The 12400-nt window shown below is 45.3% G+C and overlaps 1 protein-coding gene across 17 annotated transcripts in view; it reads right to left on the bottom strand.

Annotated features, from left to right (window-relative positions):
* Positions 1–12400, bottom strand: part of ZMIZ1 (zinc finger MIZ-type containing 1) — a 353591-nt gene that overhangs the window by 160287 nt on the left and 180904 nt on the right. For 15 of the 17 annotated variants that reach the window (XR_013953115.1, XM_080598347.1, XM_080598336.1 and 12 more), the window contains one exon: positions 557–667. Coding sequence is in view for 16 of the 17 variants with exons in the window: in XM_080598347.1 (XP_080454473.1) it covers positions 557–616 (60 nt within the window). In the remaining variant the exon portion in view is untranslated. Of the gene's footprint in view, positions 1–556; positions 668–9473; positions 9656–12400 lie in introns of all 17 variants that reach the window. The other 2 variants (XM_080598352.1, XM_080598353.1) reach the window with 1 other exon arrangement.

The raw sequence follows: 12400 nt of genomic DNA, 5'->3' as shown, positions 1-12400 counted from the left end.
CGTAGGCAAACATAACAAAACATAATGGAAACTGCTGCAGCTAAGAGGATGGAAACATTAAAAGTTTAGAAATCTACACTGAGCCAATACCACTCCCATGCTTTTTTTTTTTTTAAACCAGTTCCTTTGATTTAGGGTGTTTGCATCCACCACACACAGAAATCTATGAACAAAGAAGTGCTGCAGTCGGTCAAGAGAAAATATGCACACGTCCCAAAGCAAAAGTAGTCAGGGAGATTTTTAACTTGGTTAATACAAATATAAAACTGAAACAGCAGGACTCTAGCTTCTAAGTATTTTGTGGCCAAAGTAGCTGGCCAGACAAAACTGCTCAGGCAACAGGGGAAAAATGGGTTGTGAACATAATTTTACTGCGTTAGTGAAACTCTAGGCTGATGGTTCCTTAGGAAGGTGAAACAGAAAGTTTAGCTTTCAAGGTCTCCTCCCCACAAAAGGGCCGGGATATTCATCAGGAAGCAGGAAACCATAGTGCTCAATACACCCTGCCATACAATACACAATGCTCTAGCAGTAATGATATCCACCTTCAGCTTACCTGTTTTATGCACTGCAGCCGGTCATTGGTCTGCTGTATGTGCCTGTCCATAGAGTTCATTTTGATTGTCTCCACTTGGCTTCTACCTGAAAGCCATTAAAATCCCTCGATCTGCAAGACAAAAAGGACAATAAAGATCACTGAGCACAGTCTGTGCACTTCTATCAGCTCTACAGCAAGTGTGACCCTGAGATCTACCTGAGATTTAACCTTCCAGGTGATCGTGTGCCAACAAGGCCCCTGTTACAGAATTGCAACACAAATGGCACTAAAGCAATGCAGCAAAGCTGCCTGCAAGAAACTCCTGATCACACTGCAAGACGAAAACAGCAATAATAACAATAATGATGATAATAATTACTGTCTAGGTTTTGCAAGGCCAAAGACACTAGGATTCTTCCTAATTTTCCTCTAGGAGAAAACACCTCCCATAAATTCATTACTAAATGAATCAGGTATGGCAGAGTATTATAAGGCCAAAAGGAACACAAAACATTTTTTTTTCCTGAAATAATATGCAGGCTCTGGATTTGTATACTGAAAAAAAAAAAAGCAACAGGTACACTTCGGACTGTCCTGTGATACTAAAACTAGTAGATCAATTTAACGACCCCGTGAAATGACTGCGGCAACAGCGAGCGAAGGACTGGGATTCATGACCCAGCCAAGCCTCCCAGCAGGACCCCGCGTCTGAGAGAGAGAGAGGCCGGATCTCCCACCAAGGGGCTAAGCAGCTCCTGCCTTCTGAAAAAACGGGGCTCTTCTCGTATCTGTAGCTGAACAAGCTACTTGCTACTTCTGAATAAACATGTCCTCTGTTCTTTAGTCCCATCTCTACAAAGCTGCGCAGCCTGGGGCAAATTAAAGCTTCTCTATGACTTTAAAAAACAAACAAACTAGAAAATGGAAATGAAGGCTCAGAGTGGCATTAGGAGTCTGAATTTGTGTTGCTACAGCTGTAGGAAATCACCAGATGAGCGACAGCAAGGAGTTAGGAGGATCCGCAGAGCACACCCGTGGTCCCCCAGACCCCAGCTGCGCTCATTGTGCCGGCCCTGTGGGCAGTACGGCGCTGTGTGCGCCCGGCCATCAGGACCAGCCCTGTCAGAGTAGCACTAGTGACTACTGTAGCGAGCCAGGTGCCTCACCACGCCATGTCCCATGCTCACACGTGGGGGTAACGGGGTAATAATGTGTGACTGGAGCTGGGAGCAATACCCGAGGGCGGGGAGGAGGCCGGGGTGCAGGCGTCGTGCCGAGCTCCTCACCCTTGCCGCGGGGCTCAGCTCTGCTGCCCCAGAGGTGGGGATGGACGAAATCCTGCTTGAGTTTGGACCAGGAGCAATGCACAGAAATGCAGGCGAGTGTAATTGAGCACCCTTGCTGCCCCTTCCCTCCCAGGCCTTAATCTGTCTTTTTCTATAGCGGTGCAACAGCAGATCATACAGAGAAAAGCCAACAACTAATCACCAGTTTCAGTCCATAATTCATATTACCAAACCTTCTGCACTGTAACTTCCATTTATTTATGTTTTAGGCAGAATCACATGGGACTCCAGCCTGCACTTAATAAGCTGAGCAGATTTAAGTGCTTTTTCCTAGAACTCACTTCTCAGTAAGGGGCACAGAGATGCTTCACACATACATATGTATACTCGCCTGTTTCAATCACTTTCATGGCATCTATAATGGAAATGAAACCATAAATATTGCACACTGGAACATGAAACCAGGCTTTGCCTACAAATGCCCACATCCTTGTACTGCCACAGAGCGGCACAGTCCAAGCATCCTCCTGCTCAAGAACGAGCCGCGAGCACCGATTCACAAATCCTCATCCAAACCCTGTATTTATTTACAACTCCGTGCTAGCACAAGCAGGGTGGTGGGCTCACGCAGGAACCATTATTCCTTCACGAGCCTCTCCAAGGGCACCAAGCAGTTTTGTTATTCAGAGGACTGGCCACAAAAGAGCTCTCCTCTGAGAAGAGAAGACAGCAAATTTTCCAGGTCCATGTCACGTCGGAAATGCTGGCCACTGCCGCCTCTCGTGACGCAGCATCTCCTGACAGCAAGCGCCTGTGGCACCCACCGAAGGAGGAGAGCCGCGCTCCCGCTGGGAGACCCCGAGCACACGGCTGCCACGGCCAGGCAGCCTCCGCGGCACGGCGTCCCACGCACCCCACGTTTCTGAGCCTCGCTGATAACGCTCCTCCACGGCTCCTGCCGGATTAGACTCAGGGAAAGAAATCTTCTCTGCTAGACAGCTAAATGAGGTCTTACAACAGCAGCTCAGGCTCCTCATCTCCCCACTCTAGAGACAAGAGGGTTCAGCAAAGCACTCCTATCAATAAACTGTAATACTTACGAAACAGTAAAGGCTGTTTCACATACCACTATTATCGTTTGATTATGCCACTGACACTTTCTCCATAGCAAGCACCATCCAAAGGTTCTTTAGTAAATGTAAATTGATATATTTTATTAAAAGCAAGTAAGACAGTCTTATCTGCCTGTATATCCCCAAACAAACCTCAGCAGTCATGAAGTTTAATCTCTCAGTGGACAGCAGAGGTATTTATCAAGAGATAAGCTAGCCCAGACATGACACCACTTCAGCAGTGATCCATCTTACAAGCTGGGACACATTATCTGCATTTTAATTGACCATCAGGACAGATGGAGGAGAGCATGTTGAAAACAAACACATACACATGCACTGGGATTTTTGGTGACATATTTGAAGAAATGCAAACTGAAGCTTTTTTTTTTGCTTTTTTTTTTTTTTAAATAAACAAATCAGGGTACTTGTGCTTAATGAACCAACAAGCAAAATACCATATTTCTGGTTGACTTTGTAATGCAATTTTTGTATTTTTTTGGCATCATCAATATAAACTCCTCACTAACATGCAGCCGCATAAAGAAACAGAGAGCCAAGTTGAAAAGAGCATCTATCCCACGCAACAGATACATAGCCATAGTCTACACTGCCAGAAAACACAATTCTCAAGTAAAGCCAGATACAGCAGTGCTCAGAGATGGGGCTAATCACATCAGGAGCTGCCTCTGGAGTTCCCGGCAAAATACTTTGGGGCTGGGAGACTGCAGAGAGATTTTACACAAAGAAATGATCATGACTTGCCTTTGTGTACTGCCACTCACGCCAACAAACAATCTTATGCACTGATTCATGGACTGTATGTAAAATAATACCCCAATTCTGTGCCTTAACCGTAAGCAAAACCGAGGCTTGCTGTCAGCTACCTGAATGGCAGCTTGCCCTTGTATTTGTCCAAATTGTCACGTCTCCCACACGCAGAGGTTTCCTGAAGGCCATTTGTGGAGGGGCAGGGTACAGACTGTCAAACGAGCTCACCTGGCGGCCAAGGGGAGCCCCCGCTCTCCTCCAGACAGGTCACTCGGTGTCTTTTGTAAGCTGATCAAATCCAGCCTTGAAAACAGTTCTGCTTTCGACACCCGGTGGCTCCCACCGAAAGCGCTCTCTGACTCACCCTTCCCCTGGCAGCCTGAAGCATTTCACTTCCATCCCACCACGCGCTTCTCACACCATTTGTGCTCTCTGGCTGTGCCTCCTCCCCTGCCCCAGCCCTGCGCTGCCAAGCAGCCCCCATCCCTCCACAGCCCTGTCACCAGCCCTGTTCATCTGCTCTCTTCTCCTGAAGAGACACCCCTGTTCCCTCCATGCCCCTGGCCAGGGGACGTTGGCTTGAACCAAACAACCCAAGCTGTACGTAGGAGGGCTCACCTCACACAGTGACACGAACACTTACTCTGCGTTTGGAAGATCCCTCCTCATACGCTCCAGACTCATTTTTACCTCTCTCTCAGACACATCACAGGAGCATCAAATAGGAAAATCCTTACAGTGACCATACTGGGTCTAAGGCATTTTTGCTATAATAAAAGCGGACCTCATTAGTGGGAAACCATTATTATCTGGAAATTATTCTTTCATAGACCTCAGCTAGAATTAAAAGATTAAGCACTGAAAGGGAAAATTATCATATGGATCTTAAGTTTTACCACGGCAGAATAAGTGTTTTGACACCAGATCAGATCATTTTGCCTGAAAGAAAAATATCATCACAATTACATTTCCAGTAGCTACACCTACTACAGCGATACGACCGCACACCGGTCCAGATCCCCATGGGCACATCCACATCCTGAAATTTCCAAAGTGCCTTTTCTGCTGATCTCATACTGTTTTGAAAGTAGCAGCAAGATCACCTTACTCGAAAATAATGGTGCTTAAGATACAGAAAGGCCGGCAGGGCAGAATAAGAGCAGACTGGCACTCAGCTAAGTGCCGAGCGCTTATCAGGTCACGAGTGAAAATGACTTTGCCGGCTCTCCTGCTCACCTCTGGTGCATCGGCGTTAGAAAGCACGCTAAGATTCAGACACAGCAAGTGGCTCAAGGGACAGCAGGGGATGTTGCTGATCGGGATTAAGGGCTCTGACAGAACGGGATAGAGAAGGGAATTGTATGGGGTGCTTCGTAACAAATCCCCTCTGTTTCGTGCACACATCAGCCAGAAAGGTCGTCCGCTACTGTTTTATATGCTATCTCCATCCAAAAGGATAAACAAAAAAGAAGTGTTCCCAGCACCTTCTGGTTATTCAGCAATAAAAAGCCCCATTCTTCTGCTGTCTTTTCTGAGGGAAAGACCCAATCTCCCTCGCTCTTAAAAAAAAAAAAAAAAAGTGAATTATTCTTTGCCTTCCTTCTTCCCTCCCCTCTAGCATGTGAGTTTATAGCCCTAGGCAGTAATTAAAGAGCCCTCATTTACATATTTATGATGTCTCAAAAATGGAGAATGTGGTTTTTTTAAGGAACAGATGTATCGACCTGTTAGACATTTTTTTAACCCTAAGTGTATGGAATCCTTTTTTTTTTTTTTTGTCAAACCATTACTACAAAGCACTCTCCAATATTAAAAAGGAATGAAATCATGTAGTGGCTGAAAGGGAATTTCACAAGCTTCTGCTACGTTGTGTTGGTTGAAATTTCAAGCTACAACTTTGCAAATACTCTGCCAGAAACTGGACTTCCAGTAACACGTCTGTGAAGAGCAATTTAGTAAAACATGTTCTCTACCAGCCCTTCAAAAAAAAAAATCCAACATTTCAGCGCTGTTTCAAAGAGCTGATGTTACAGAAAACACACCACAACTTGAAAGTAAATATGGTGTTAGTTCAGGGTTTGGACGCTCAGAGGAACACACCCGACAACAAGCAGCAGCGAGGCTGCTCCCCCTCTCGCCTGCCCCTTGCTTCCCTCCGTCCCCCGAAGCAGAGAAGCGGGCAGAGGACTTGTCATCTGCTGTCCTGAGCAAGAGTGCAACTTCTTGACAAATTGAGACCTTATTGAACAAGCTTAGCAAATCCTTGCCACCACAAAGCCATTTTGAGAGCGCTGGAGAGCCCACTTGGAAAGCCAAGAACACGCTAGTGCGTCTGGTGGTTAATAACCATATGCCACTGGGCTACTTAAAGGCGTACGTCGTTAAGTGACAGCTGACTGCAATCCCTTCGGCGCATCACGTGCTACTTTTAGATTTGGAAACAGAGAGATGAACGAAGTGTTCGCTATGAAAAATGATTCCCAAAATAGTCCTTTTAAAATTGCTGAGGAACTACGAAGAGTGAAAGCAAAAGGAAACAAACATTAGCATTCATTTTGTGCCTTGTATTGATTTTTCCCTTTCAGAGAGGTAAGGGAAGCCATTCCGCAGGAGATGTGCTGGGCAGGGAGCACAGCGGTGGTGGGAGACGCGCGGTGGCTGAGCACCCCGGCACCCAAGGAACAGCACCGAGTGACCGGGTTTTAATTTTTATGCGGGTCAAGCACATTGGCAGCCGCCCTGTGATGAACAGGATCTCACTCGGAGCCATTTGGAACCACTCAAAGGAAGAGGAGCAAGAAAACCTAACAGGAAAAAAAAATGTTGTAGGGGGCGGCCAGGGGCCGGAGCCCCACGTCCTGCCGGCAGGGGGCGACAGCGGCCGCGACACCTCCCGGGCGGGCGGGGGGCACGTCGCGACCCCCTGCACGCCCCCCATGAACGCGAAAAGCCAAAGAAGCACCACGGAATGGGCAGACCCCGCGATGCCACACTCATGCCGGCACGGCGTCACGCACCGATGGCCTCGCGTTGCAGGAAGCATCCTCGGCTCGAGCCTGCCTTGGCAGAGACTCATTCGCAAAGAGCCTCTTAAATGCTAGCTTCCTTTCAGGAATAAAACTGCAAAAAGTTTAATATTTATCCATGACAACTGTTTATTTCCTCTGCTACACAGAGTACCTGGGAAAAATAATAATACTAAAAAAAAGCAGCGCACAAAATGTCAGGTGAAAGGCCATTTTAATCATTAAACACTTGAAAAAGGAAGTCGTTTCCATAAAGCTTTATTTTCCAGAAGCTGCTAAACAGCTACTGCTATCAGCTTTGAGCTATTAGAAGGGGCCAGATGTGAGACAAAGCAACGTTTGTTACGCTGGGTGATGAAGAATAGATATTTGTGCTGCGCTGCTCTCCATTGTTGCTCTACAAATGTGCAATAATCCCCAGAAGACTTTCTATCATCTTTGACTGAGGGAGGGAAGGCGAGCGTGGTGTGTGCCTGCGTGCGCACGCCGCCAGCGGGCACGGCTTCAGCGAGGTGGGAGCGGGGTCTTGGAACTGATGGTGGCTGGGGCTGCGAGTGCTGCCAGTGTGCCTGGCTTTAAGGAGGCTTCTTCCACAGCCGTGCGCTTGGGAACGGTTTTAGATACACAGCCCGTTATATGCAGGCATGAACAGCCAGCCAGAAACACACAAAAGCTAACCCACACATGCTTTCGAAAAAAAAAAAAAAGGCAGCGTGACAGCTTGCATAAGCAAGCCTGCTGGACTCCTCTGGGAGGAGGAGCGGCGGTGCGCAGAAGTTGTTCAATCATGAAGCACATCTGCAGCCTGATTACAAAAGCCAAGGTGGCAGGGCTGGCTGGAAGCGCACGCAGCGCTGTCATAAGACCTGTACGGAAAGTACAAAAATAAAAATAAGCCTCCAAGAGCAGGACCGCGGGCACGTAATGATTTTGCATCTCTGGCTCAGGAGAGCGCTCCCTCGGGTCTGGGCAAGTTGGTTGGCAGCCAGCGCTCAGCAGAAGGCACAGGAACCATCCTCCCCTGTGCTGGCAGCCCGCCCCTCCGGCCAAAATGACTGGTTTCTGCAGACCCCGGAGAGCATCTGTGCTGCTCCCAGGTCTGGGTAATCGCCCTGCTGCATGCGTGTATTACACGGTTAGTTTCCCTGCATCCCACCCAGCTCTGTCAGCTCATTATCTATAGGGAGAGCAAGGAGGGAAAGGCACACTGCAGTTTATAACAGCAAGAGGTAATAACACAAAATTAAAGGGACAAGTGCTGGGAAGTGCGCTCCTGGAGAGCCAGGGCTGCCAGAGCCACGGTGGTGCTCTCGGAGGCTTTGCACACTCCAACACCGATCTGCGAGAACTAACACTGACAGCTCCACAGCAGCATCCACTGATGCAGGGGTTTATTAAATGTACTGTAGCTTGCAGGTAAGAAACGCTAATCCTCATCGGGACAGCTACAAGCAAATGAGGCATCCCTAAAAGCTTGCTGTGTTGCACTCCAATCATTTCATAACCCTGATCGCTCAAATAACACTGCTGCAAAAAAAAAAAAAAAATCTCATGGAAAAACTGCAAATTCCTAAAATGAGAGGGAATCTAACATCTCTTCCTCACCCTTTGGGCTCAGTGCAGAGGAAATCAGGTGAGCATAAGAACTGAAAAGGATTTGCATTCTGGCATGTGATGTGCACTTATTTACCTAACTGAAGCATGCTCCTTTCAGAGGCTCCGTTGTAAGGCGTAATGTATTTGTGGGAAATTCTTTGTGTTTGCTTACAGAATGCTGCGAGAGGCGCGAGGTGTTCTTAGCATCACCTGGCTTATATGCATCTTCAGGGCTGAGCACACAGAGTTGTCTACAAAAAATACGTACGAACTACAAACCTTTTCCTGGTCTTGCCAGACAATAATCAGCTGCAAAAGAAAGCTAAATGGTTTGGACACGTTCATCCAAGTCACTTGCTTCAAAACTGCAAGATGAGCTATAGAAGACAAACATAAATATTTTCTAAAGGTCCAGAGGAAACAGGAACAACCAAATTTGTGAACAGATGATCTCAGGAGAAAAAGAAAGATGGAGGGGAGATGGCACTAGCAGCAAATATTTTTTATCAATTTAACAATAAAGTATCAGAAAGTGAAGATGCTATTTTATATTTGCCATGCTCTGATAACATCTCTCTTGAACCAGACAGCTGCTATATAACAAACCTAGGTCAAAACCTCTTGGGCCACCCCAAAGAAAAGCTCCTAGCAAGAAACATTTCAAATCCACTGTGAATTAGAAATGAGAAGGATTTGCATTCTGACACTGAATGCCCTCTTCCTTATCTGATGAAACTAGGCATGTTTTGGAAGTTGAACTGCAGCATTTGAAGGAACCTGCCTATTTCTTCTTGCGATACAGCATCCTCATGAGCTAAATTCCCCGTGACTTGGTGGCTTCGGGAAGAACATAATCCCCCAACCCCAACTGCATTGCACCCAACACAGGAATGAGGACAGATTCGAACTTTTTTTTCAGCAAGATTAGCATTGTGAAGAATGCATATATAATCAATTAAAGTAGTCTGTAATTTCTCTTTATAGCCTATAAACATAAGATTTATTCTCCTTTTCTTCAGCTCTGTGAGAACCAAAGAACTGCTCCCAAGACCAGTAATTTCTGGTAAGCCACCAGGGAATGCATCACTCTTGGAGACACTCACTCAGGGAGAGGGAAGGAGAGGAGGAGGAAGAAAAGCATTACCTCAATTAACAAAGTCTCTGGAGAACAGAGCAACTTGACTGCTGCTTTGGGACACAGGCTCTAATAACTTTGGTATCTACCATTATCCTGGTCTCTTCTGATGAATTTTAAGTAAAGATTTATCCAACTCCCCAGAACAGAAGCGAGATAAATTCCAGGAGGACCAGCAAAACCTGTAAGGGCTAAATATAGCCGAAGAAAGAAGGTAGAAATTAGATGGCTGTGATTTTTATGTACCCAAAGAAACAGAGTACTTGATGGCATCTGAATTATATTTTCTGCACTGCTTTCAGAGTTTACTGAAATGCAGATTCTCGCAAACTCTCAACTTATGTTGAATTATGACAAGTTAGTGCTGCGGGTGCACACTTTTTTTTTTTTAAAAAAAGCAAAAATAAACTGAAGATATCAGACATGTATCTAGACACAACAAAACTTCAGTTTTGGTGAGCTCTATACTCTATTTTATCTTCATTTTAAGACAGCTGATCTGAGAGCCATCCCATACTCATCCTTCTGGACCTGCAGAAAATGCATTAAAACCCAAGATATTTGGTTTTATTGAATTGCCCTGCAGACAAATGTCCAGTATTTAAAGTCTCTACCAATTCCTAAATGATAAGAAACCTTGCTGACAGTCTGAGTAAAACGATTTAGACTGGACATGCAAAACAAATGACTGTATCCCTCAAGGAGAGGGGTTCTGTGCATTGTGGTGCAGCACTGTGTGAACACAATATTGGCTTGAAATGCGACTGCTATGTATGTTAGTCTCCACAGTTAATACTCAAGCACCCAAAATGTGACCAAAATGACAGATGCATTGCCTCTGGAACTTTTTTTTTTTTTTAGGAACTCCAGAAATATTTTTTCTCATCCCATAGTTAATTTAAAAACAGTGCAAATCCAAAAGTAGTTCTAACTGCAGCACCTTCACCCCAGGCAAGTCAAAGCTGCACACATGCCTACTGTTTTACTATCTGTACCATAGTTTTTGCTTTTCTTCTAAGTGCCCATAATTCCAGTGAAGTAGACACTCTCCTAGATACCTAGATCACAAAGCACTGCAGGAGCTTTACAGAGCAAAGTCTGCTGCCCTCAGGACAGATTTTCACTGGAACACCAGTGATTGCTGGCACTGCCGCCTTCTGGTTCCTCACTATCTTATCACTTGGGATGACCTTTATATCTAGAAACTAGTCGGTGAGAATTGCCAGTGTCACAGACCTACTTAACAGACAAATAAAGAGAATTTTACGTGTACCAAGCAATAAGTTTCGCTCTAACAAGAATCTTAACAAATAATTTAGTTTTCAGAAGTCTGATGGATTCCCTGTTAAAAGATATCACCTGCTCTGTCCACAAATCTCTTGGGATAATCAGGAACAGATTTCAATAGCATTTCTTCTAAAAGCACAAGTCTTGGTTAGCCATACCTCCATTAGGTCTCACCCTAGGTCAGCAAATCCAGAACGGCATTTGGCAGAATACAACATGGACACCAAGCAGGTGTTTCAAAATCCTCTCAAGTGTTTGAAAGCAGCAACTATACAAATGCTAAATTGGGCTTGAACAAAGACAACCGAGAAGGAAAAGGCTAGGAATTGAGGTGGTAGCCCTGTTAAGGAGAGGAGTGCACGCTTCCTTGCACCGCCACTGCCATTTCCACTGGAACAAGCCAGGGAGCGAGCTTCAAAACCCTTGCCAGTGAAAATCGTCCTGAATGAACTGAAGCATGCTGACTTCCCATCTTTATTACAGACAATGTAAACAGAAATACTGTTCCTAATGAATTATTTACAGTGTGGTCCATAAATTAAGATACCTAGACTGTCTTGTGTTTTTCATACCACATCATTATTACAAGGTATCTTGCCCAGAAGCTTTTTCCCATAACCTCAGGGTAAAGCCAGCCCTGCGAAGAGAGAGACCTGAGCTCTCCTCCTGACTAACAACCTCCCAGCGCTTCACTTCTCCAGCTCCTTTGGCTTTCCAATTACATCGAGAGCTCCTCAGGGTAGATGCTATCTCCACCAAATGCACATACAGTGCCTAACGCACAAATCACAATGCAAACCGGGGCTACAACATGCTAATTTAGCATAAACAATGAGAAGCGATAAAATAAAATCTTCGGTGTAAGTACTACTGCAACATAAGGATAAAACATCTTATATATATCACTCTTCCTGGAATTTCAAGACAAATTCTAACATCCAGCTACACTTCCAGATACAGAATTAAATTAACCTGATAAACTTACACTATGCATCCAGATGACATCTGGATTAAAGTAGTTTAAGTCCAGATGGCATTCTCTTTTCTTCTACTCATATCCTTCCTTATTTTTTGTTCAAATGCTTATTACGGCATGGCGTAGCAGACCTCAAAAAGCTACACACTTTTCTTTTTTGTTTCCAGCGGCAACGCTACACACTCCAGAGGTCAACTTTATAGCCTTCAAATTTTTCTGAACCCCTGCCTGATTAGACGTACTCTGGAGCTACTTTCATTCTGATCAAACAAGACGTGCTGGTGACACACATACAGAGCTGGCAGAGCAGTGCAGCAAAGCCTTCAGCAGGCACAAGGAGGTGCAACGTCTTATTTGAAACAACGCGCAGCTCTTCCAAAAGGGAAACAACTCCCCTTTCAAAGATGCACAGTACAGCTGTGGCTGTACTTTGAAGGCAGACTGATATGCCACGTTCTCACTCTGATGAACTCAAGGAGAGACAAGTTGCTGTGACAATTTCAAAACATGCACAGAACAAAACTGTTTCTGCTCACCTTCTCCCTTCTTATCCTTAGCTCTTGATTTTTGTCATTCTTGAGTGGCTGCATTTTGGCACCTTTTTTGCCTTTTCATTTTCCACGAGAAGGAACCCAGTTTGCACACACATTTTTTACTGCCTTCAATAGCCTTG

Source organism: Anser brachyrhynchus (assembly GCF_964034855.1).
Source record: "Anser brachyrhynchus genome assembly, chromosome: 6".
In the NCBI taxonomy this organism is placed as follows: domain Eukaryota; kingdom Metazoa; phylum Chordata; class Aves; order Anseriformes; family Anatidae; genus Anser; species Anser brachyrhynchus.
The sequence above is the reverse complement of the archived record's forward strand: the minus strand, read 5'-3'. Positions and strand labels throughout refer to the sequence as shown.